General features: G+C 52.1%; 2 protein-coding genes and 1 non-coding gene across 8 annotated transcripts in view; all 3 read right to left on the reverse strand.

Moving 5' to 3' along the window:
- Positions 1 to 3,179: 3,179 nt before the first annotated feature.
- ROGDI (rogdi atypical leucine zipper) lies at positions 3,180 to 9,248 on the reverse strand. The gene is made up of 11 exons (XM_065920280.1): positions 9,078 to 9,248; positions 8,927 to 8,998; positions 8,138 to 8,220; positions 7,858 to 7,912; positions 7,060 to 7,140; positions 6,333 to 6,428; positions 4,830 to 4,928; positions 4,368 to 4,481; positions 4,241 to 4,290; positions 4,013 to 4,139; positions 3,180 to 3,710 (listed from the first exon to the last, which is right to left on the reverse strand). The coding sequence occupies exons 1-11, from the start codon at positions 9,120 to 9,122 to the stop codon at positions 3,669 to 3,671; spliced, it is 864 nt and encodes a 287-aa protein (XP_065776352.1). The 5' UTR covers positions 9,123 to 9,248; the 3' UTR covers positions 3,180 to 3,668.
- On the reverse strand, positions 5,949 to 6,055 carry LOC136162061 (U6 spliceosomal RNA). Its single transcript, XR_010661912.1, has one exon. It is a non-coding gene; the product is annotated as a U6 spliceosomal RNA (small nuclear RNA).
- Positions 9,249 to 9,578: 330 nt separating the features above from the next.
- GLYR1 (glyoxylate reductase 1 homolog) overlaps positions 9,579 to 25,336 on the reverse strand; it is a 32,935-nt gene continuing 17,177 nt past the window's right edge. For 2 of the 6 annotated variants that reach the window (XM_065924280.1, XM_065924277.1), the window contains 9 exons: positions 25,165 to 25,215; positions 25,003 to 25,076; positions 22,490 to 22,589; positions 17,755 to 17,847; positions 16,968 to 17,069; positions 16,108 to 16,270; positions 15,611 to 15,790; positions 14,892 to 15,016; positions 9,579 to 11,719 (listed from right to left, as the gene is read on the reverse strand). In XM_065924280.1, the coding sequence (XP_065780352.1) occupies positions 11,645 to 11,719; positions 14,892 to 15,016; positions 15,611 to 15,790; positions 16,108 to 16,270; positions 16,968 to 17,069; positions 17,755 to 17,847; positions 22,490 to 22,589; positions 25,003 to 25,076; positions 25,165 to 25,215 (963 nt within the window). In that variant the 3' untranslated portion in view covers positions 9,579 to 11,644. Of the gene's footprint in view, positions 11,720 to 14,891; positions 15,017 to 15,610; positions 15,791 to 16,107; positions 16,271 to 16,967; positions 17,070 to 17,752; positions 17,866 to 22,489; positions 22,590 to 25,002; positions 25,077 to 25,164; positions 25,216 to 25,336 lie in introns of all 6 variants that reach the window. The other 4 variants (XM_065924279.1, XM_065924274.1, XM_065924278.1 and 1 more) reach the window with 3 other exon arrangements.

The following is a 25,336-nucleotide window of genomic DNA, read 5'->3' on the forward strand; positions in this document are numbered from 1 at the left end:
ACCTCCAGGACTGTAAGACGATACACTTGCATTATGTCACTAAGTTGGTGTACAGTATGTCACAGCAACAATAGGAAATGAACACATTGCATGTATGACCTGAACTAGCTGGTGAACTTCTCAAGGCCTCTGTACACATCTGTAAAATGGGACTAGCAAATATACCCACTTGAGGACTGCTGTGAGGAATAAACCGGGTAACGTACGTACGGGCATTCTTCTCAGTTCAAGACTACTATGACAAAGCAAGTGTTAGTTGCTCAGTCATGTCTGACTTTTGCAGCCCCATGGATTGTAGCCCACCAGATTCCTCTGTCCATGGGCTTCTCCAGGCAAGAATTCTGGAGTGGGAATCTCATGATAAAGCAAATACTACCAAAAAACGATTCTCATGGATTTTTTGGTTTCCCAGGGCACATAAAAGCTGTTTGCACTACACTGTAGTCTATTAAGTGTGCAACAGCATTGTGTCTAAATGTGCAAATTTTAACTAAAAAATACCTGGCTAGAGAAAAAAAAAAAAAAAACCTGGCTGAAAAATGCCAAAACAACATTGAAGATCACTAATCACAGATTGCCCTAACAAATATAGTAGCGATGAAAGTTTCCAAATGCTGCTGGAAAATGCTACCAACAAGACTCGCTCAACCCAAGGTGGCACAGACCTTCAATCTGTCCAAAAAATACACCATCTGTGAAAGTGCAGTAAACAAAGGTGAACCCATGTAGGGTCAGGCAGAGCCTAACACTAGCCAACGTGTTTTCCCAGCAAGACTGAAAGCCCCACAAGGGACAACAAGGTGTGTCCACCTGGTTTGCAGCCAGTCCCAAGCGCTGAGATGGCCTGGCCCCTGCTATGGGGGGAGGGGGGGGGGCGGTGAAAGCTGCCTCCAGGTGTTGTGTCGGGGCCCCAGGCCCCAGGTTCTGGGGAGAGAGCTCATGCAAGCGACCTTAACTATCATCTTGTGGGGTCATTGTGAGGGTCAGAACGGGGAGAACCTGGGAGGCTACAGCTGTGCCACGAGGCAAAAGACAGCTGCCCAGGGACGGGTGGTGGACAGGTAACCGCTTCTTCCTCCCCTCACCTCCTTGTCTCCATTTTACCTCCCTCTATCCCTCCAACCCATGAAATCAAAAGACGCTTACTCCTTAGAAGGAAAGTTATGACCAATCTAGATAGCATATTAAAAAGCAGAGACATTACTTTGCCAACAAAGGTCCGCCTGGTTAAGGCTATGGTTTTTCCAGTGGTCATGTATGGATGTGGGAGTTGGACTATAAAGAAAGCTGAGCACGTGAAGAATTGATGCTTTTGAACTGTGGTGTTGGAGAAGACTCTTGAGTCCCTTGGACTGCAAGGAGATCCAACCTGTCCATCCTAAAGGAGATCGGTCCTGGATGTTCACTGGAAGGACTGATGTTGAAGCTGAAACTCCAATACTTTGGCCAGCTGATGCGAAGAGGTGACTCATCTGAAAAGACCCTGATGCTGGGAAAGATTGAGGGCAGGAGGAGAAGAGGATGACAGAGGATGAGATGGTTGGATGGTATCACCCACGCAATGGACATGACTTTGGGTAAACTGCGGGAGTTGGTGATGGACAGAGAGGCCTGGCGTGCTGCAGTCCATGGGGTCGCTAAGAGTTGGACACAACTGAGCTACTGAACTGAACTGATCCCTCCAACCCACCACCATCTTTTTCTTTTTTTCACCTGTGAAGTCAACAGCGGCTGAGGGCCAGGCTGTCCCAGGTTGCTTCTCTGGTCTTTTGAGAAAAAGTGACCCAGAGTGAAGAGGCCACCAGGCCTGTGGCCTCTTGCCTGCTCCCGCAGCACTTGCGGAGGTTCAGAGGCAGCAAGCACAGCTTTGGGGCATAGGGCTTGCCCTCGCTTGAACTCCTGGGGGGCGGGGTTGTGCTAGGGGAGTGGTGGGAGGCGGGGCGGGTTGCTAAGGCCTCAGGTCCCGCGGACCTGGAAGCAGGAGGCAATCTGTGCTCCCTGGGCCTAGAAGCCACCTGACTGGGGCCGTTCCAAGGCAGGTGGGGGTCCGGGGATGGGGCTGCTTTGGGGGGCGGGTGGGAAGGGGGTTGCCTAGGCCAGGGTCAGGAGAGGAGCAGGAGAGAAGCAGCGTAGGGGCGAGGCTCCAGGGGGCAGTGTGGGAGGACGGTGTAAGGGCTGGCCTGCAGCAGCCCCAGTGAAGCCATGATTCTGAGGGGCCCTCTGTGGGGGGGCTGGAGCAGGTGGCACCCAGGACCTCCAGGCTGAGATGGACTTGATGACCTTGCTCTTCCACTCCAATTGGACCATCGCCTTTGTCTTCGTCCTCGGTGAGTGAGGCTCAGCCCCGGTCCCCATCAGCCTCCCAGGCCCAGGGCCTTATCTGGACCCCCGTCCTGCCCACAGTGGTCATGGTACTCCTGCTGCTGTTTGGCATCAACGGCTGCGCTGGTGGCTGTATTCCCGGCTGTGGTGGCTGTATTCCCGGCTGTGGCGGCTGTATTCCCGGCTGTGGCGGCTGTATTCCCGGCTGTGGCAGCTGTATTCCTGGCTGTGGCGGCTGTATTCCTGGCTGTGGCAGTTGTATTCCCGGCTGTGGCGGCTGTATTCCCGGCTGTGGCGGCTGTATTCCTGGCTGCTCCCTGCCCTGCTGACAAAGCTGCTCCTCCGGGTCCCAGAAGGTGAGCTCTGAGCACCAGGGCTGGGCAGGCACTGGGGCAGCGAGGAGCTGCAGTAGGTTGGGCGGGGGGCCGAGGAGTGAAGCCACTGGCCCCCCTGTGCCTCTCTTGTAGGAATCCACCCCTACCCCAGGGATTTGATAACTTCGTCTGGAGCCTTATTGCGGACAGTCCCTGCCTCCCTGCCTTTGCTCTGCTGGAGAGTAATAACAAAACCTCGTTCAGCCAAAGCCTGAGTCTACAGCTCGTCCCATCAGGGTGGGCAGTGCAGGTCCTTACGGCTTCACTGAGTCACCTACTGGGTTCCTCAGACTTGAGCTGGCATGGCTGTTACCAGGAGACCTTAGGTGACATGCTGTAGCCACCCAGCCACTGTTCGTTCACCAGCCCACTCAACCCCTCAGTACCTGGGAGGCCAAGTCACTGGGTACTCAGCCTGGCTCCTAACTATCAGGGGCCCTTGGCCAGGTCCCCACCCGGACAGACAGAGAGAAGGGCTCCAGACAAAGTTGGACAATCTTTATTTCTTGGACACCCCACCAGGGTTGCTGAGTGAATGCAGTCATGGTGGGGGGGCTTCTGTCCTTCTTCCCTCTCTGCCCCGCCCTCAGGTTCAAGCGGGAGGGGGTGTGTGGCCGCCCCTCGCCCTCCTGGGGGTGGGGCCAGGCAGGAGGTGAAGGGGGAGGGAGAGCCTGGCTCCAGCCCAAGTCTAAAGGCTCCTGCCCTGTCGGGAGGCCAGGATGTGGCCTGGAGGCCACTGTGTGCCTCCTCACCTCCCCCATCGAAAACAAAAAGCCCACCGGCGTCCCCTCCTCCCAGCGGATCCAATGTTCCAGCCCGTCTGTGCAGGAGTGACAGGCAGGGTAGGGTGAAGGGGGAAATAAATAGCCTGCAGTGCCCGGCCCTGGACGGCACTCTGGGGTTGGGAGGGTGTGTAGGGAGAAAGGACGCCCTGGGCTCCACTCCCTGGGGACAGGCTCTTGGGCGCTCTGTTCAGAAAGGCCTGCAGCTCCAGTAGCTGGAGAACACAGAGATCTGGGGAGGAGGGAGATGGAAGACGTGATGAGGGGTGAGGCCAGGGGGTCTGCCCTGCTGCAGCCTCTGTCATCCAAGGGCCAAGCGGCCGGAAAAAGACAGTGTTGCCGAGTGACACCATGGCCCACCCCCGACTGGTGTGCGCAGAGTGTAACAGATCTTAAGATCAGGGGCTGCTTTGGAGACACACAGGAGCCCTTGGCATCCCCGCCCCCACCCCAAAAGAAGGGGCTGAGTGGCCCGTGGATTGGCCGGCCTCCTCTGAGTGAGGTCCAGCCTGGCCCTGACCCCTATGTCCCCACCTTATCCTTGAGCTGCTGGCAGAGCTGCAGGGAGACGGTGAAGAAGACCAGGGCGTCGTTGAGCCAGGGGATCACGGACTCCACCTTGTGCACGTGGCTCACCTCCAGGCGCTGCGTGCCCCACTCGCTGGGGGAGACGAGAGCGGCCCTGAGGGCGGCCCAGAGGGCCAGGGCCACCCTAGGAGGGGCGGGGGCGCTCCTGAGACCCCTCTCAGGTAGCATACTTACAACATGGCCCCGGGGCTGTGCAGTACGGCGCCTCCTGCTGGGCGGAAGTTCTAGACAAGAAAGCATCAGATGGGGTCAGGCCTGGGACCACAGGGTGGGCGAGGGCAGGCTGGGTGCGGGGGCTCACCTTGGTGGAATTGGGCTGCAGGGCATGCAGCTGGTACACGGTGAGGCAGAGCTTGTTGAGGTTGATGTAGACGTTGACCAGGAGGTCAGAAGGCAGGGTGGGGGCGAACATCCGCTGTGAGGGTAGGGCCGGGCATCCAGCGGGGATAAGGGCCAGCAGGCACGTCCTACCCCCGCCCCTCCAACCTCTGTGGGGGAATCCCAGTCCCCATCCCATGGACTGGGGCCTTCTGATTCTTGCCAGGTGCCCCAGGTAGCTTCCTGCACCACTGGGCTTGGAAACCAGTGACCCAGATCCGAGGGGAAGGGGGAGATATATTTTGGGGATTCAGAATGGAAGCCAAAGACCCAATCCAAGAAAACCGCACAGAGAACTCTGTCAACAATCTGGGGCTTGCAGGACGCCCTGGCACCTGTGTCCTTCCCACCTCTCCTGGAGCAGGTGTGGGCCTGAGGCACTGACCGTGAGGCCGCTGGCAGCAATCTCAGGTAGAGTGAGGGTGGCGGGAGTGGTGAGCCGGTTGCGGGCTCTGGTCAGCTGCAGCATCACGGCATCCATCAGCTGGGGAGGAGAGCTGGTCACAGCAGCTGCTGGGGCAGCCCCATCAGGAGGAACCAAGTTATGGGAGCTCCCAATTCCTTCCCTGGGGGTCACAGACTTGGGCCCGGAACCCCTGCAGCACTGGACTTGCTAAAGATGTGGGTGATCGGGCTCCAGTTGGGGGTGGGGGCAGGACATCTGTGCTGCTGACCACCCATCCAGAAGGTTCTACCATCTGGGATCCGCGGTCCTGGTCCAATTGGGGTGGAGGAGCCCAGAAGTCAGTCCCAGGGGGCCAAGGGCTTTGAGGATGAGGGTTCAGTCAATGAAGGAGCTTAGGATGGACCTTAACTCAGCTTGGGTGTAAGGGGTCAGGGAGGGTTTCCTTGAGGAGGCACTGGGATGGCTGAGTTGAGGCCTTAAGGTGGACAGGAGCCCTGTTTTCACAGGTGAGGAAGGAAACTGAGGCTCCATAGGTCCAAGGCCGCATGGCTGGGGAATGGTGGAACCTCTGGAGACTCATCCCCTCCCTCTGCATGGGAGCAAAGCTCTCAGAGCCCCAGTGCCCACTGCTTCCAGCTCTTCACCCAGCTGCTGCTGTGGGTGCTGGGGTCACCTGGCTCCCGGGAAAGGCAGAATTACTGGGTTGCACATTACACCCCAAAGGACACTCACAGTTCTGAAATGGACTTTGATCCATCTGGTTTCGAGTTTTCATATCAGGCCCAGAGATGGCATGCAAACCACCCGAGGACACACAGCAAGTTGGAGGCAGGGCTAAAGCCTGAACTCAGGGAACCTGAGCTCATCTTGTCCCTTCACACCATATGGATTCACTTTGTTAATTACAGAAGCTTTTCTGTTGCTGGTAGTAATACCTGCAGTTCCCGTCTACTGGGTGCTTACTAGAGGTAACGTCACCCGTGTTGTCACAATGGCAGGCATGACAGCTTGTCCCCCCCTTTTAAAATTTATTTTTATTTTTTTCATTTATTTTTATTAGTTGGAGGCTAATTACTTCACAACATTGCAGTGGGTTTTAAAAATATGGAATGCTTCATGAATTTGCATGTCATCCTTGCGCAGAGGCCATGCTAATTTTCTCTGTAACGTTCCAATTTTAGTATATATGCTGCCGAAGCGAGCACCTGTCCCCACCTTTTATCAGGTGAGGGAACTGAGGCACAGAATGGCTGAGTAAGGGATTTGAGGTGGCCTGGCTCATAGTGCAGGCTCTGGGATCAGAACCTACATCTGTTTCTGGGGCCTGGGTTGTGAGCCATTCAACTGGCTGGAAGGACATGGCGTACACCAAGAGGAAAAGAAGGGTCGACTCTCAGCTTCACCTGAGGGTGGGGGCAGAGCTCTCCAGGTGCCCGATCGGTGGTCAGGGAACCGGGCTCTCACACTCCTGAGGCGGCTCACCTTGAGGACCTCTGCTCCCGTCCTGAACTGGTAGCTCTCATCGCGGTTGGCGAGGAGGTAAATAGCTTGGCTCACGTGGTTCCTGGCATCTTGGATCTAAAAGCGGGGCCCACTGAGCGGTCAGTGGGCTGGGCCTCGGCAGGGAAAGGTGCCAGCCTCAGATCACCCATGGTCTCTGGGGGCACAGCCTAGGGATCCCCACCCCGAGGGCCTATCTTCCTAGTGGGGGTGGGGTGGGTGCCGCCTGTCAGGCCTGGCTGGTACAGTGAGGTAGCCTCGCTCCCTGGTCCCTTGCAGCTCACTTTCCAAAGGAGGACAGAGGGTAACGGAGGAAAGGCACAGGATAATAGCCTGTTCAGCTTTCACAAGGAAACAAGGTGATGGGGGGTGGGGGCGCGGCGGCGAGGGAAGGCAACTCTTAAGCGGAAGCTTGTGTGGTGGCAAAAGCTGAGGCAGTGGACTCCAGGCAGAGGGACAAGTCCAAGCAAAGACCGTGAAGTAGAAACAGCTGATAGCCAGTGAGAGGGGAGAGGGAGGCGGCAGAAGCCAGGCCCAATTACAGGACAGGCTAGGAGACCAGGCACTGCCCACCCCAGCTGCGCTGTTAGGAAATATCTTTTTAAGTCCGCTGCAGCTGCAAGGCCAGCCCTGGAGGCCTCAGAGCTGCAAGGGCCTGTTCCTGCCTGCCCTTGTGCCCTGGGCCCCAGCCGGGGAAGGGCCCAGTTACCTGCTGCAGTTTCCACTGCTTGTCCTCCCGGAAGGCAAAGTGCAGCAGCTGGTTGTTCCTGGGCATCTTCAGGTTCACATCCTGACAGGCAAGGGTGGGCTAAGCCAGGCAGAAGGATGCCCTCCTGCTGCCGGCCACTCTGAGCCCTTGAGACGGGGGCAGAAACAAAGTGTGTGGTGGTTCAGGCCCTAGCCACTCCATGCGGGAGAGGGGTAAGAACATGGCCATCTGGGTGGGGGCCAACAGGGAACAGGAAACAGGAACTCAGGCCCAAGAGGAACCACAAAGAAATGAAAGGGAAAAGAGCCACGAAAGGGGAAGGTGGCTTCTGCTGGAAGGGAGGAGGTGTGTGGTTGTGGGCAGATGGAGGACATTTGCAGGTGCCAAGGGACGGAATGCCCACCCGAGGAGGAGGGGGACCTTCCCCCAGGCCTTGGCACCTGCTACAGGATCAAGGGCAGAAAGAGTTAAGATGTTGGTCTGGGGCCAGCCTAATCCCGGGGCCAGACTATAGGTAGTGCCGTGTGCAAAGCACCACCCACCGCCCCCCCCCCCCCGACACCTCCACTTGCTGCACCTCTCAATGGAGTCACACACCTATCTCGGAAGCAGGTTACGGGGGTTGTTGCCATTTTCAAACAAGGAAACTGAGTCCCAGAGAGGTCAAGGATCCTGTCCAGAGTCACATAGCTAGCGGGTGGCAGAGCTGAGCTAAAGCAGGAGGCCCCCCACCCCCCAACTCTTGCTCACTGGCTGCTGTGGCGGCATGGGAGGAGGCCAGGGGCCCGGGGGACTCACCGCCTGGCTCAGTGCGTCTCCCTGCAGCGTCAGCACGCCCTTCACCTGGTCTGTGCTACAACACGTGGGGGTCAGAGCAGCGCCTGCAGCTGCCCCCTCCCACCACCCCAGCCTCCCAGTGGCCTGTCCCACTGCACACCCTCTGGACGCTGGAGTTGGAATCAGTCTGCAGGGCAGGGCCGTGGCCACGCCACCAGTCCTGGAGGGTATCCCCAAGGGTCCCTCCTTCCAGAAGTCCGCCCCCCAACCCCACCCCAGTTTCCACCCAGCCCAGGCTCACCCACAGCTGCCCAAGACGAAGTTCTCCTGCTTCGTGGGCCCCTCGGTGCCTGAGCCTGGCAGAGTGAAGCGGAGCGAGGCTTCCTAGGGGGCAAAGGGGAGTGGGGTAAATAAAGTTCACCGACTCCAGCCGAGCCCCTTCTCCATAAGCCCCGCTCCCAGGGCCCCACCCCCACGGCCAGTTTCAGGTCCTACCTGAACCCATACCCGCTCCTTCCACATTCCCTGGGGGCCTACCACGTGTCCCATACAGGATAGAGGACCCAGAGACACCCTCCCCGTTTTGTTGACGAGCTTGGAAGTGGGGAGCAAAGTCTGGGACGACAGTAGTCATGGCAACCGGTAATTCCGGCCTTATCAGGCAACGCCTGGACATTTTTTTTGTATTTCCATTGGTTGTTTTTTTTAATCTTCACAACAGCCCTGAGGGCGGTACTGCTATCTCCTTTTTGCAAAGGGGAGGCCCCGAGAGATCGAGGACTTGGCTGAGGTCAAAATGCTGGGTCCTTCAGATAGGAAGTTAAATGTCAATTTCAAAGGGTAGCTTCCCGGACCCCGGGGCTCAATCCAGGCCCGCAGCACTGGCAGGACGGCTTGCGGAACTGGGTAATTATCTGCTGGCGCCCCGGGTTAGACGCTTTTCATGTCCTAGGACTGAGTCCAGGGCCTGAGGGCAGGGCCTGGTCTGAACACGGCGCGTCGGGTACGCAGCAGCCGCGGGAGGCCGAGGAGGAAGCCGCGCTGGGGGAGGGTAGGGAGGGTGGGCGCCCGCACAGGTCCTCGAGGTTACCTTGAGGATGTCCTGCAGTTGCCTCAGCACGGCGTGCACCTCGTCGTGTAACAGCCAGCGAAACTCCTCCTCCTGCGGGGACAGGCCCGCTGTCAGCCGCCCCGGCCCGCGGCCGCCTCCCGCCCGGCCCGGCCCGGCCCGTGCGCCTCACCAGCACCGCCCGCTCCGCCGCCGTCGCTGCCATCACGGTCGCCATCGTCGCCGCTCGCTGCCCAGCGACCGTCGCGGGTCCGCGGTCAGCCGGCGGCGTCCGGGCCCACCCTCGCTGCCGATTGGCTGCGCGGGCGCCCGCCACGCCCCCAGCTCGCAACGCAGCGAGCGCCGCGGACCTGCCCCCGCCGGCTCGCCCAGGACACCGCCCGCGCCAGGCTCCGGTGCTGAGCGCTCGAGCTGCAGCAACCGCAGCGGTTCACCCGCCGGGGCGCGGCGCTCGCTCATCCCGCCCCTCGTCGGCTCTGATAAGACGCCTGTACTGCGCGCGCTCGGCGATTGGCCGGCGGTATGGCTAGCTCTCGCCGCACCCGGCGACTGGCCGCCGGGGCAGCCTGTTCCCGCCCGGTCTCATCTCCTAGCTCCGTTGATCCCGGAGGGAAAACCCCTGCCTCCCGCGTGGTGCTTGGTGTCCGGGCGCAGACCACCCCACCAAAGTCAGTTGTGTTACCAAGAAACGTTTTTATTTTGCTTGCAGTAGCTTTTTGTTAATTGCACAAAATCATGTTTTTGCCATTTAAACATTATCACACAATCCTATTCTGAAAGACAAATGTTCATTAAAAACAAAGCAAAAATAAAAATTCACAACCTTAATTACCTAGAAGATTTGTCATTTAAAGGTTTAAAGGAAAAAAAAGGGGGGAGGGTGGAGGAGGGGCTTTCTTACAAGCTTTTTCACAAGTGTCACATTTTCTCCATAAGAGGGAAGGATTTAAAAACAAAGGTGAAATAGCTTAAACAGAAATATTCATAAAAAGGAACTTTACAGAATTGTCAACAATATTAAGACAACATTGACTAACCAGTTTCATTACAGCATCTTCCCCTCACCCCCACCCCCCAGTGTCCCCCTAGGACTAGGACAGGCTTTGTGTTCAGACAGAAAAGAATTCAAAATCCCAGTGAAATTAACAACTGTGTCAAAAACCACAGGCATCTCCCCCGCCCTCCCCCCATGTTTTCTGAGATCCCCCATCCTGGGTTCCGATCAGTGGAAAAGGGCCACAGCTGCGAGGGGGAGGGGCACACAGCAGCGTGGCCACCTCTAACTGTGTTTATCACTGTGTTCACTGCAAACGCCGACCTTCCGCACAGCCTGACTTCGGAGAATCCAACCCAAGCAGGGGGACAGAACACTGACATCCTTTAGGGGACTTCTCCTTGTTCTCATGCCACGTTCCAAGCCCCTGTGGTCCCCTATCCAAGGAGAAATGCTTAGATGCACCTCTGAGGGTCACTGAGGGTCAGTGAGCTCTGGTAACGTCAAGCCTAGATCTCCTCTTCTCTCCTGACAGACCCCAGGGCCCTGAAAGCACCGAAGACCAAGCTGCTGGCTTAAGTGAAGACACTCATTCCTGTTTCAAGAGCTGAGCCTAAGAAATGGTCGTCATTGGTCAGGCTGGGTATGGGCCAAAGGAGGAACGGACAGAATGAAATACTGTCTCCACGGAGGAAAGGGGGGGCGGGGAGGCGGATGGAGAGGTGCGGGCACAGAGGACTTGCGCAGAGACGGGCTGGAGAAGGGGGACTGCTGTGAGGGGACCTGGGTCACAGCGGCTCTCCAGAACCAGGTGGAAGGTCTACGGCATAACGGAAACAGGAAGGAACCCTCTTCCCCCATTCACTCCTCAGTGGGTGCCCTCAGGACCCCTTCCCAAGGGCTGGAATGCAAATCCAATACTACAGCAGCCTGGTGAGGAAGTCACATCAGCCCCTCAGGCTCCACAGTGACAGAGACTTCTGCGACAGGTACGCAGAAGCACTGAGGAGAGTGGGCTTCCAGGAGGTCTGCCTAGGTTGGGCTGTGTGTCGCTTTCCCTGGAAAGCCAGAGCCCTGTCTTTGCTTGACTGTGTCCATCTCTTCTCAGCTCACAAAGGCATTTATGGAGAGTTGGTTGCACACTGGTAGCTTAAACATGACAATCCTCATCAGCGGGTCACCTGAGGTTGGAGGGGCCATGCGACCCTCTGCTTAAGAGTCTTGCTGGCTCATCGTAGCCTAGAGCCTCTCTCCGTGTGGAATCCAGTGGGGGACAGTGGACAGAACCACAGCCTCTTCGCTCTGAGGGAAGCAGTGGGAAAGCTTCCAGTTCTCACTGCTGACTCAAGTTCCTCAACTGTAAGGGTCTGAGATAAGACAGCTCGGAAGAAAGGAAAACAAAAAAGCCAGGCAGCAGTTTCTGGACAGCTTCTATCCTGGGGCAAGAGCCAGTGTGTGGTGTGTGTGTGTAGGGGGTGTGTGTGTGTGAGAACACACAGCCACTGAGTCCATGGCCAGTGCCCAGCTCAAGAGCCTTCCCACAGGCCACTCCTGCTGACACCCCTCCTCTCTCCAGGACCTCCAGGGGAGGAGCGATGCTGTGTGCTGTGCTCATGGCAAGTCTCAAAGTCTGTATAAAAGGAGATGGAGACAGGTGGACTGGTCCAGAGTTAGTCCCAGGACCCCAACTCCGTGTGAGGAAGAGGGGTTCAGAGGGAAGATGGGGGTGGGGTGGGGTCAAGGACTTAGTGTATATAGGCTCGGTACACGGCAGACATGTCATTGTCAGACTGGTCCAGTGCCTTGGCTCTTTTGTACACCTGGAAAAAAAAAACAACACAAGCTTAGTCTGGCCACAGAGCTGACTTACAGACAGACCTGCTTCCTAGAGGGCTTCTAGGTGTGGTTAGGTGGGTAGGTTCTGGAGCCCAGGCTGCCTGGGTGTGACTCCTGGATCTCCCACATCTGGCCTGACCCCGGACTAAGTACCTCAGTTTCTCTGTGCCTCCAGCATTGCTTCTTGATTTCATGGGGAGGGTAACAGGGTTACTGTGAAGGTTAAATGGACTGAGGGATGGACAGTGCTCGGAGGCAGGGCTCAACACTGGTTAGTAAGTTACAATCACATCCCTTCCATCTGAAGACGCTCCGAGGCCTGCCCCGTTCTCTCTGGGCTGCTGCCTCTGTCCTGCCCCATCAGCTCCAGGGCCTTCCCTGCCATCCATCTGAAGCACCAGCTGTGCCACTTTACCCGGCCACCTCCATCCCTTTACTCTGTTCCATTCTGTTCACAATTCTAACCTTCTGCAATTCTTCCTTGTTGAAACATTCATGTGCTCACCTTGTGCCTCCTTCCATTAGAATGTAACCTCTACAAGGAAGAGAAAGGGCTGCACTGTGTCCCCAGAGCCTAGAATGGTCCTTGGCAATTAACAGCCACCCCAAAGGTACCAGGTGAATATGAAAGAGTGTGAGAGAACTTAAAAAAGCCATCGCTCAATAAGGGCAGGACAATGTCCAGTCATGTTGAAAAAATGCAGCTGGACACAGGTGTATTTTTTTTCTATTTTTAAACATAGTTCGGTTGGAGCCATCATGATTGATGTCCATTACAGCTCGGGTATAGCTATAAACTCAGAACAAAGGCTAAATAAAGACCTTTTTCAGATAAAAGAGAACTAATTGTTGCCAGCAGACCTGCGTTCAGGAAATGCTAAAGCAAGTTCTTCCAGCTGCACGAAAAACAATACCAGAGAGAAATTCAACTCTTCAGAAAGGAAAGGAAAGAACTGGAAATGGTAGAGAAACAGAAACTTATCTTTTCTCTGAATATCTTTAGAATTCATATGACTACTAAAGCGAGACACTCCAACAACGGCGGGCTTAAAATAAAAGCAAACATAACACATAGGACATTTGTACACTAAAGCAAGGGTTCTCAGTCTCGGGTCCTTTTGCTCCCCACCTGGAGCGACATTTGGTAGTGTCTGGAGACATCTCCTATCAACCGAGGTGGTGCAATCACATCCAGGGGGTAGAGGACCGGGATGCTGCAATGCACTGGACAGCTCCCACAGCAAGTGTCAGTGGTGCCCAGGCCGGGAAAAATGCTTCCAAGGATGAGAGGGAGGAAGTGGTAAATGGAAACACATTTTACGTAGAGGGCCAATCTAGGATGTGAAGTTAAGATGCATATAGTAATCCCGAGAGAAAAGACAAAATAAAGATGATGCACTTGATAAAGAAAGCCAATAGAAAAAAAAAAAGCCAACAGATAAAAAATGGGATCCTAAAAAACAATTCAGATGTTCCAAAAGAAAGGAGAAAGCGACAGACAAAAGCCAGGGGGGCAAATGGCAATCAAATGATAAAACAGTAGCTCCAAATTCAACCACACACCAACAGACTTCAAGACAAAGTCTAAATGTTAATGGACAACTTAGCCTTAAGATCCTGAACTCCAAAGAACAGAGAACCTAAACTCACAACCAGGAACCACCATGCTCCACTGAGAAATGAACCAAAATGTCTGTCTCCAAGTCCACGAACCCTGGAGTCAGGGAGGGGCAAGCGGAAATCACCTCAGAGAGCAGTGCTCCCAACACAGACACTACAGAACCCTTCAGAAGCAACCAGTTACAGACGGACTCATCACCGAAAAGCTGCACAGCAGCCAGGAGCTTCACTGCCGAGAGAGAACCTGAGGTGAGACAGGAGGAGCCAGAAATGGTACTGCAGCCTGAAGATTGAAATGAGTGCTCTGAGATGTTCAGACAGACAAGGAAGAGAGAGACATAGAGGTCAAGGACAGAAGGTGATCAGCTATGAAAAGGCAGGTTTAAAGAGAACAGTACTGTGTATTTTTTACTGATTTTTGGCTGTACTGCTCAGCTTGTGGGACCTTAGTCCCCCAACCAGGGATCAAACCGAGGCCCCCACCAGTGGGAGCACAGAGTCCTAACCACTGGACCCTCAGGGAACTCCCCAGTACTGTGTATCGATATTTCTTTGCCTCTACAGGAAAAGCCACTAGGGACCTCTATTTAACTTGGATAATAATGCATACAGCTTATAGCACTTGGAAGAGAAAAGCTTCTACAATGAACTACATGATTTATATATGTATGTGCTTCACAAAATGTGGTTCTTACTGCAATTCAAAGATAACTACTGCTCAGCTGTTTTTCTGAAAGATTATACTTCTATCAGATTGAAATAAAAGATATAACACACGGAAACTGTAAACCTGAGAAAGCTATAGTGGCCACATGAAAGTCTGACAACAGACGTCAAGACAAAGATCAAGATGGACACTTCCTAATAACAAAACGGAAAATTCATCAGGAAGACAGTACAATCATAAATGGCTAAGAGCCCAATAACAAAAACTTCCAAAGATATTAAGCGAAATGGACAAAATTAAAGGAGAAACAGATAATCCCACAATGATAGTTGGAGATTTTAGCATCCCTTTCTTGGCAATTAAAAGAACTGGAGAAAAAGGTCAGTAATGATGATCTGAAAAAACACTACCAACTATCTCGGCCTAACCGATATATGCAGAACATAGTACCTAACTGCAGAACACAAAGTCTTCTTAAGTGAATATGGCACACCTACCAAGACAGACCATCTGTTGGGCCACAAAACAAGTCTGAATCGATGCAAAGAGCTAAAGGCCACATGGAATATATTTTTTGACCACAAAGATACATTAGAACTCAATAACGATTCAATATCTAGGAAACCCTTTAGGGTTTTTACTCATATTTGACACACTTTTAAGTAATCCCCAGGTCAAAGAATTCCTAGCGAAGTCAGCATGGATTGGAGGAGACATACAACTTTAGAAAAGGAAAGCCTAAAATCAACAATCTAAGACTCCCCCTGGAGAGGTCAGACACAGCCAAGCCAAGGCAAAGTTGGCAGAGGGGGCAATGCAAGGGAAACAAGTGAAGTTTGCAGGCCCCACCCACAGTCTCCTGCAGTTACCTCATTGGCTGCAGCTGCCATGGGGGTCGGATGGTTGACGGCATCACCTAGCGCAATGGCTAAACGGAGATCCTTCTGAATGTATTTCAGGTAGAAATCGGGCTTAAAGTTTCCTTGCAGGATATCTGAGGAGGGAAAGGCATTCACCGGAAGAATTAAAAGGATCCTTAATAAGAAAGTATATGGAGCACCAGCATTTCCTCCTCCTCAGACACCCAAGAGACAAGTTCCCAGCCTGCACCCCCAAATCCTACAGAGCTTCCCTCAGAGCTCAGCTGGTAAAGAATCTGCCTGCAATGCAGGAGACCCCAGTTCAATTCCTGGGTCAGGAAGATCCACTGGAGAAAGGATAGGCTACCCACTCCAGTATTCTTGGGCTTCCCTTGTGGCTCAACTGGTAAACAATTCACCTGCAATGAGGGAGACCTGGGTTTCATCCCTGGGTTGGGAAGATCCCCTGGAGAAAGGAAAAGCTACTCACCCCAGTATTCTGGCCTGGAGAATTCCATAGACTGTATAGTCCATGAGGTCGCAAAGAGTCAGACACGACTGAGCGACTTTCACTTCACTTTGATTGGGGGCCAGACTGACTGGACAGGATGTGTCATTCACACAGAAGGAGCTCCCAAAGCAGAGACTGTTCTGTGATGGCTGCCTGACCCAGCTCCCCAGCTAGAACCAAAACTAAAACGCAACAAGAGTGATCAAAGGCAACTTACTTTGGCACTTCTGGTCCAGGAAGATGCTGGCCAACTGTCCCTGATTGAGGATGTCCAAGAGTGTCTGCTGGGACTGGCCTGTCACTTGGGCCAGGGTGAGCCCCTCTGCAATGGTGGCCATGAAGCTCCCCTGGACCATGTTCACAATCAGCATCATCTTAGCTGCATTGCCAACCTCACCTGCCCACGGCAAAGAACTGCGGTCACATCCCAGGAATCCCACGGGGAGGGACTTTCTGCCCACCCTCAACCCTGCTCGGACCCACCTCTACACCCAGGGGAGGCCCCATTCACCTGCCCCTGACAGAACTGGCTCTGACCCTTCTGGCTCTTCCTCCTTGCAGGCACTGACTGTGCAAGTCAAAGAAACCTTCCCACGGGGGCCCCAGGCAGAGAGGCCGTGCGGGACTGACGCTGTCCTCAGGGTGCTCTAGAGGGGATGTGGCCCACCCAGCCTCCAGGCCTGCAGTGGCCCGACAGGTGGGCAGGCGTGTTACCTAGAAAGAAGGAGGTCTTCCCCATTGCCTGGAAGCAGCTGCTGCAGTCCTCATATAAGCCCCTGTCTCCGGCCGCTAAGATCACCAACATCCCATCATTAGACAGCTGCTGATTCCCTGAGACCGGGGCTTCCAGAAAGCGGCCCCCCCTGGACACAATCACCTGGAAAGGAAAGTCACAGCTTCTGGAGGCTGTGCCTCTCACAAGGGTCTTGGGCAGGAAGCAAGGAGCACACAGGGGCTGGAGCACTAGGCCCTCCATGCTGAGCTCCAGAGCAGACCCATGTACCAAGGTGCTGGGCTGACGCTGGGGGAAGGCCAGCAGACTGTCCTCCACCAGATGCCCGAATCCCATGCCGGAGACAGCGAGGAGCTGGGGGTCCTCAGAGGCTCCCATTACAAAGATATCATCAACACAACCACACCTATGGCTTGGCTGACCACACTTTCTAGGACAGACACTGCCCTTCTTTGATTTCAGCCACCCTCTGAACACACATGGGCCACAAGTCACCACCTCCTCACCTTGGCCCAGAGGCTCAGGGTGGGGGACTATTCTGCTAGTATCAACTGCAGAAAGCTATTTAAACCACAAAGACCCTGCTGGCAGCTTGGACTGCTTCCAACCGAGAGGCTGGCGGCCACGGGACCTGACGCCTCTCCCAGCTAAGCAGCACTTCTCCTCTCTCAGCCAGGCAGATTAGCTGTAGACTTGAAGGCAGAGAGTGAAAACAGGCTAGAGTCCCAGTCTCTGCTGTGGCTCTGCAGTAACCATGTGGCCCACACTAGGGTGCGGTGAGCCTGGCTCTTGGGCTCCAACTGAAAGGACGCTGGAGGGCCAGCCTGAACGAGGCTGCTACCTGGGCCAGCTCGGTGACTGTGTCAGCATCCACTGTTGACATGTCCACGTAGCACTTCCCGGGGCGGATCCCCTGAAGCACGCCACTTGGGCCCAGCACCAGCTGTGGGGACACAAGGGAGAAGCAATAGCCCAGGCTCCCAGCCGGACACCCAGGAGACCCTCAGACCTAAGGTCAATGTCCTGCTGATTTTTTTGGGGCTCATTTCCCAAACAGAAGCTAATTATTAAAGCTCAAAAGGGAAGAGTATGTAAATAAGCAAGGGAAAGAGAAGAATTTGTTATGTTCCCATTTACCTTCAAAAGGAATATATGTGTATTTCTTTTTATTAAAAGCCTCCCACTGAAAAGATGAAAGGTCAGTATTTATTTTTTGGCTTCTTTGGATTTACCTGGATTAGTTTAGTCACGAGTCCAACAAGATAATGACTGCACTTGAACTTTTAAAGCATACAAATACAGTGATAGCTAAATATAGGAACTTGGCACATGGACCAAAGGCACACTCAGCCCCAAAGCTTCCAGCTCACCAGGAACACATGAGCTTGTCAGGAACCATTTCAGCACAGACCTCAGGGACCCCAGTCAGTTTCATTCTTTGTTCTGAATTAAAGGAAGTCTTGTGTTCAGTCTATGCAAACACCCTTCACAATGGGAGATGGCCCCCAAATAGGACACCCAACCCCCCACATGCAGACACTCACTCGGTGTGCAGGGGACAAGGGGAGGAGGCTGGCCAGCGTTCCTGGCCACAACCTGAGACGCTGAGGGGAGGGAGGGATCCTTACGTCCTTGGCTGCCTTTGGGTCCGACACACAGGCAAAGGTGATGTCACAAGTTGAAACGACTTCAGCGGGGGTTCTTCCTAGGCGGGCCCCCTCCTGGATGAACAAATCACACTGCAAAAGTCACAGATCCTAATGTGAGCTGCAGGCAGTGCACAAAACACAGACTAGCCAGGCCAGAGACGCAGCGCCCAGTGCTCCTGCGTGGCCTCCCAAGGCAGGCAGTCTGACTGCTCGAGGGGAAGTGGACGGGAGCCCCTTAAGGATAGTCTGTGTCTCTGCAAATGTGGTGCCAAGGATGCATGTTCCACATTCTGCTCCACAGGAAGCACAAAACAAGTGTCTGCTGGAGGCTTCCTGATCCAAGAACAGCACGTGAACAATACTTGTCCACAGCTCTCTGTGGCTGTCTCGGCTGTGGCAAAATCCGCCCAGTGTTGTGTGAGCCGGGGAAGCAGGGCTGGGGCCAACAGGCTGCCACTTCCTACTGAATTACTTCTGGGTGGGAGGGCAAAAAGCACTAACTCTTCTTTTTTAAAAAGTTAAAATCACCTGAAATATCGCATAACAAAATATATCATTAACATTTTGGTCTATTTCCTTGTTTTATGGGTATTAAAAGAAGTATTTAGAATAATTTGGACCTATGATTTTGTATCTAATTTGCCCCACTGAGAGACATATCTGAATTTACCTAATGGCTCTCCTGGCCTAATTATAAATGACCCCAACAAATACATGTAAGGGACTTCCCAGGTGGTTCAGTGCTAAAGAATCCACCTGCCAATGCAAGAGATGCAGGTTCGATCCCTGGGTCTGGAAGATCCCCTGGAGAAGGAAGTGGCAACCCACTCCAGAACTCTTGCCTGGAAAAATCCATGGATGGAAGAGCCTAGTGGGCTCTAGTCCACAGTTTTGCAAAAGAGTGGGGGCATGACTTAATGACTAAAACAACAAGAAAGGTAAAACTTCTTCTTGCAGGTCAAAAAGCAACAGTTAGAACCGGACATGGAACAACAGACTGGTTCCAAATTGTGAAAGGAGTACATCAAGGTGGTATATTGTTAACTAGCTTATTTAACTTCTATGCAGAGTACATCATGCAAAATGCCAGGCAGGATGAAGCACAATCTGGAATCAAGATTGCCCGGAGAAATATCAATAATCTCAGATATGCAAATGACACCACCCTTATGGCAGAAAGCGAAGAGGAACTGAAGAGCCTCTTGATGAAAATGAAACAGGAGAGTGAAAAAGCTGGCTTGAAATTCAACATTCAAAAAACTAAGATCATGGCATCCGGTCCCATCACTTCATCGCAAATGGATGGGGAAACAATGGAAACAGTGACAAACTTTATTTTCTTGGGCTCCAAAATCACTGCAGATGGTGACTGCAGCCATGAAATTAAGACACTTGCTCCTTGAAAGAAAAGCTATGACCAACCTAGACAGCATATTAAAAAGCAGAGACATTACTTTGCTGACAAAGGTTTGTCTAGTCAAAGCTATGATTTTTCCAGTAGTCATGTATGGATGTTAAGAGTTGGACTATAAAGAAAGCTGAGCCCCGAAGAATTGATGCTTTTGAGCTGTGGTGTTGGAGAAGCCTCTTGAGAGTCCCTTGGACTGCAAGATCAAACCAGGCCATCCTAAAGGAAATCAGTCCTGAATATTCTTTGGAAGGACTGATGCTGAAGCTGAAGCTCCAATACTTTGACCACCTGATGTGAAGAAAAGAATCATTGGAAAAGACCCTGATGCTGGGAAAGACTGAAGGCAGGAGGAGAAGGGTATGACAGAGAGGATGAGATGGTTGGGTGGCATCACCGACTCAATGGACATGAGCTTGAGCCAACTCTGGGAGTTGGTGATGGACAGGGAGGCCTGGTGTGCTGCAGTCCACAGGGTTGCAAAGAGTTGGACACGACTGAGCAACTGAACTGAACTGAGGGTAAAAAACAGGCTCTGAAAATGGTTTTATCATATCAGTAGCATGGAATACATTATTTAAAAACAGCACAGTATCCATAAATACATTAACTTTTTGTCCTACTTGATTTAACAAGCCAAAAATAGCAACTTCTTTGTGTGATACATTTTGATTATTTATAAGTACAAAATATCTAATACCTTTGTTGATTGTCTCCTTGTGACCTATTTAAAAATCTTTATATCATTATTAAACTATTTGTTTAATAAGAAATTCCACTCCTGGTTTTATATCTGAATAAAAACATTAATTTGCACGTACCCCACATGTTCAAAGCAGCACTACGAAAGCCAAAATATGGAAGCAACCCAAGTGCCCATCAAGAGATGAACGGATGAACACACATTCATACTATGGAATACAGGAATACTATTAAGCCATTAAAAAAAGGAGTTCTGCCATGTGCAACACTGTGGATGGACCTAGAGAATACTATTGTGCTTAGTGAAATAAGTCAGACAGAGACAGACAAATACTCTACACCTGCACTTGTGTGTGTGTGTGTGTGTTACCCGTTCAGTCGTGGCCAACTCTTTGAGACCCATGGACTATAGCCCACCAGGCTCCTTGGTCCATAGAATTCTCCAGGCAAGAATACTGGAGTGGGTTGCCATTTCCTTCTCTAGCATTTATATATGGAACTTAAAAAGTAAAACAAATGAATATAACAAAAAAGAAACAGACATAGAACAAACTAGTGGTTACCAGTGACAAAAGGGAATCAGGGAGAGGCAAGACAGGAGGGGATAGTACAAGCTGCTACGTATAAAATAAATAAACTACGAGGATATATATTGCAGCACAGAAAAACAGTCATTATTTCATAATAGCTTTCAATGCCGCATAACTTGTACAAATCCTGACTCACTGAGCTGTACACCTGCCGCATAACTTGTACAAATCCTGACTCACTGAGCTGGAACTCATGCACTTTTGTAAATCAACCGTACTTCAACACACACACACACACACCCCCCCCTGGAATTCCTGCACTTCTGTAAATCAACTGTACCTCACACACACACACACATACGCGCACACACACCTCTACCTGGAACTAATGCACTTTTGTAAATCAACTGTACCTCAACACACACACACACACACACACACACACACACACACACACACACACACCCCTACCTGGAACTAATGCACTTCTGTAAATCAACTGTACCTCAACACACACACACACACACTAGGGGAAAACACAGAAACTGCTAGGTAGTGGGAAAATTTTAAAAATACAAAATCTTGTTCTCAAATTTTCTTTTTTGTTGTTGTGGGAAGTAGTACCAAAACCTATTCATCTTTTTCTTTGGTAACTCTTTAAGACTTCTAAAAACATCTATATTAAATTTTGTTTCCTTCTGGTTTTTTTCTTTTGAAGAAAGAGGGTAACAACTGATTACAAACCCACATTCGTAACTGCTTTGCTGTACTGCCTTCTCATAAATTAATCTGAAAGGCATAGCCATGTTTATAATAGGCTTTCCAATCAAGGAAACAGGTTGACCAGAGGCACTTCTATCAAATGGGAACATACACTTGGAGCTTCCCAATGTTCTTCAACTATGTGTGTCTAGATTTCCTGGTTGCCCTGGCCGTGAATCACAAAATATCTGCCAACAGGGTCTCTGGGATTTCGCTCCTGACCTAGGTCCTGCAATGGCTACCTCACACCCAGCACTTGAGGCCCACATCTCTTAGAACAGCCTTCAGGGCCCTTTCTCCCAGGCTCCATCTCCTCTCCAACGAGCTCCTTGTTATTCTTGAAAGGGGGCTGTTTCAACCAAGTGAACTGCTTCCCTTGCCTGGAACGTTTTTGTTACTCCAAACCCATCAGCTCTACCGCCTCCCCGCACTCCTGCTCTCCCCGTGCTGCACACATGGGACGCTCGCCCATCACTTCACAGACACACGCGCAGCCACACCTTGTTCCTCAAGAGGCTGGTTCCTTCTTGGTCTCTCTCCCTGGCAAGCACAGTGCATTATTTTTCTGGTACTTAGATTATGGTTCTTCACCTTTTCCTGGATGAGAACTTGAGGGGAGCCATGACCTTTCTCCATTACACAAGACTTGGAATTCCATTTCAGGGCATGCACAGGCCCCGTGAAGCCACGGACCACCTTAGATTAAGAATTTCTGAACCTGTCCTGTCCAACATGGTAGCCACTATCACTGCTTAATCTTAAGTGAAATAATCTTAAAATTCGATTCTTCAGTCCTTGAGCCATGAATCCAAGTATTTCAGAGCCACATGTGGTCAGTGGCTCTCACAGAGGCCAGTGCAGACACAGCACTGCTCCTTCACCGCAGAATGTTCTGTGGCACAGGGCTGTTAACAGAATCCAAAGGCAACAGAGCCTGGCCATTGACTCAGATGAAGCAGATCTGTTGATGCACACTCTCCGTATCAATGAATTCATCACACACACACACGGAAAAACCTGACAGGCTTTTTCCCCTATTACCTTCTATTACCTATTTCAGGTAATGGCAGAGACGGGTAAATTTCTATTTCATTTTATACCCCTGGGTATTTTCAATATTTAGTTTTTATGATCGCATCCTGTGCTGGCTTACCTACATCCTCCCCTGCCTGGACTAGAAGCTTGACTTCTACTCCATGGCACACAGAACGTGGAGCAGAGACAGCAAGGAGACTCCTGTCCTCGGTTACCCCAACTCCAAGGCCCCAGGTCCCATCCCACCCACCCAAGAAGCACCACCATGAACGCTTACTTTCTCTGCAGTCCGGTTCCAAACAGTCACCGTGTGACCCATTTTTAGCAAGTTGGAGACGATGCCACTTCCCATGAGGCCAAGGCCCAAAAATCCTATCCTAGAAAAGAGAGACTGGTCAGTTCAGAGTGGGGGATGGGGTGGGAGGGGAGGACAGGGTGGGATTCTGAATACTACCCTTGCTCTGTTCCTCTTAAACCTGGGGAACCTCACCTCAGTCCATCACGCACACTGCAGAGCAGTGTGCTGATACCATAACCGCAGAGCCAGCGGGAGTGCTGGCACAGCGCACTTTTCTCACTCCGCCCCTGTTCAAAAGTGTTTATAAGTTTACACAGGCATTTCTAAACCCTCAACTGCCACTGCAAGAAGTATGACTCATACAGGTTACAGCAAATCTTCCCAACCATTTCCTTGTTGCTTTGATGGAGGGGCTGAGCTTACAACTCCACTGCAGTGAGAAAGCAGACATTTATCTTCAGCGCATGCAACAGTTCCTCGCCAGCCACCTCAGGTGCAAGGCCTTGAGGTGCCAACTTCGAGCACCCTGGGATCCACGACACGTACAGGCACCACACGTGCGGAGCCCCCACCGTCCTCGCCTGCACAAGCCCAGGTCCTGGTGCTCACCTCCCCTTCCTGGCTTCACGCTCTGCACCACCTCTGCCCTCTTCATGCAGTCAGCAGGGATGGGCTTCGCCACGCTTCTTCAAAGCCTCGCCGGCTCTGTGGAGTCTGTCTTTCCCGGTGCGTGGAGTCTTCTCCTGAACCTCTCTTTCCCTGATATTGCTCCATCTGGGCCCATCCTCCTCTGCTCCCCCCACACCTGGTAACTGCAGGCCCATCATGCTCCTTCTGTGACTAAAACTCAGGTGGTCAGTACGTGCTGCTTACCTGCACTTGCTACAGCTCGCTCGCTCCTTCCTGCAGCCCCAGAACTTGGGGTTTGTAACTGCCACATGGTTCAATGGATGATTTTATCTTGCTCAAATGTCTCTTCTTGGTTCCTACAATTCTTTATCTCTCCTTGCACGAGACATGGCTAAACAACGCCTCTTTTTCTTTTTTTTCGCCTCTTTCTTCATTTACTACCTCATGATCTCATTTCCAGCTTGTCTCTCTCTCAGCTCTAATGTTGTCTGCAGCTTCTCCACTCTGACCGGTGTTATCCTTCAGTATTTTCAGTCTCCTGGGAGCCATATCTGCAGCCACCTCTGTCAACTGGCTCAAAGGTTCCCCTATCCTTGCGGGAATACAACACTCTCATGTTCTCTGTCTAGCCTGCTCTAAGTCACCTGAATCAAATGCTGAAAATGGAACCTACCACCCTCCTCACCAAAGGTATAATCTGTTATTCACAGCTATCTGGGTGGCAACCAGTTTTCTTTAGGATTCTAAATCATGACAGACTAATTCTCTTTCCTTTGTTCAGTGTTCCAGGACACCCAGAAGACCTGGGGATAAAGTTTATGCATTTCTACACGGCAACTGACAGTTGCTCATGATGTTCTTGAGGCAAGGAAAATGTGGACCAGGTGGACTGGGTACGATGCAGCTAATCTGCTCAGTAGCTGGATTTACACTCATAATAAAAAAGGATTTGAGTGATGGCAGAAAACACTGGACTCTGTCCTTGGCCTGGAGTTGGACTTCTTAAAAAAAAAGCCAACACATTCCTCATTGATTTAATGGGTGACACCCATTCCTCCTTTAATTAGCACATGCCTCCAGCTCCTTCACACCACAGTGGAAGTTCACCAAATGTATCTGGTTGAACAAGTGACTTCAACAGCACAAAAAAAGTGTTTTTAGTCTGAGAAAGAACCGCACAGAAGACTCAGATGGGAGATTCAGACATTCTTCAGGAGAATGCTCCTTCCTTAAGAGCCCTCCTCATCATCACGACTGGGAAGCACAAGGGGCTGTCAGAATAGAGGCAAAGGCGAGAGTGGATGCCCGCTAAGGCCTGGGGACCGCAGTCGAAGTGCCCCACTTGTCTGGGTGGGGTGGAGGGCAGCCGGCAGGTACACTGGGAGGACTGGGGAAGGCAGGACAATGGGCTGCCTTCATCTCTTGCTCCCACCTGCCCCCACCAGGGCCAAGGTCAGGAGTTCTTCAAGTGTGGCCTCCTGATGAGCAGCCACTTATCTGGGAACTGGTCCACCTGAGACCGACTGATCCAGAAACTCTAGGGGTGCAGCCCAGCAATCGGTGTTTTACGAAGGGTCTTCCAGGTGGTTCTGAGGCACAGGAAGGTCTGAGAACCACTGACCCAAGTGTTCCCTGCTTAGGAGACTCACTACTGAGCAAATCCACAGTACATTCACAGGGCAATTTCTGTCTCCCGCAAGTCAAGTTACTCCCAGGCAAATAGTTAAGAATTACAATTTTCCCTTTCTCTTTCCACTTAGTCCCAGCAACGGCTGGCACACAACCCTTAGTAAGCCGCCTTGAGGTCACCCCCAGCTCCACAGAACCAGAGCCCAAGGAAGCCCTTCCCCCGAAGGCCCTACTTTTTGTCTGTGGGTGTGACACTGCCATTCACCGCTGTGCTGTCTGCGGCCTGGATGGAGGTGGACCCCGTCTCCTGGGGGAGGAAACACAGGCTGTCAGGCTGGCCTGCCTATGCCAGGCCCCGGTGAGAATAAAAGTCAGGAGGCGTGGAACCTACTTACCTCTTCACATATTTTCAACTTCTTTGTGATTGCCTGGTAACAGACAGCTGGCTAATAAAGAGGGAGTGAAAAAAAAAATCACTTATTAAACTGAACATTTAACTCGTCTTAGTTACTATTTCTCTACTGAGGCAAGACCCAAAACAGAAAGTTAAGATCAAAACTTATTTGG

Source organism: Muntiacus reevesi, chromosome 2, assembly GCF_963930625.1.
Source record: "Muntiacus reevesi chromosome 2, mMunRee1.1, whole genome shotgun sequence".
Lineage (NCBI taxonomy): Eukaryota > Metazoa > Chordata > Mammalia > Artiodactyla > Cervidae > Muntiacus > Muntiacus reevesi.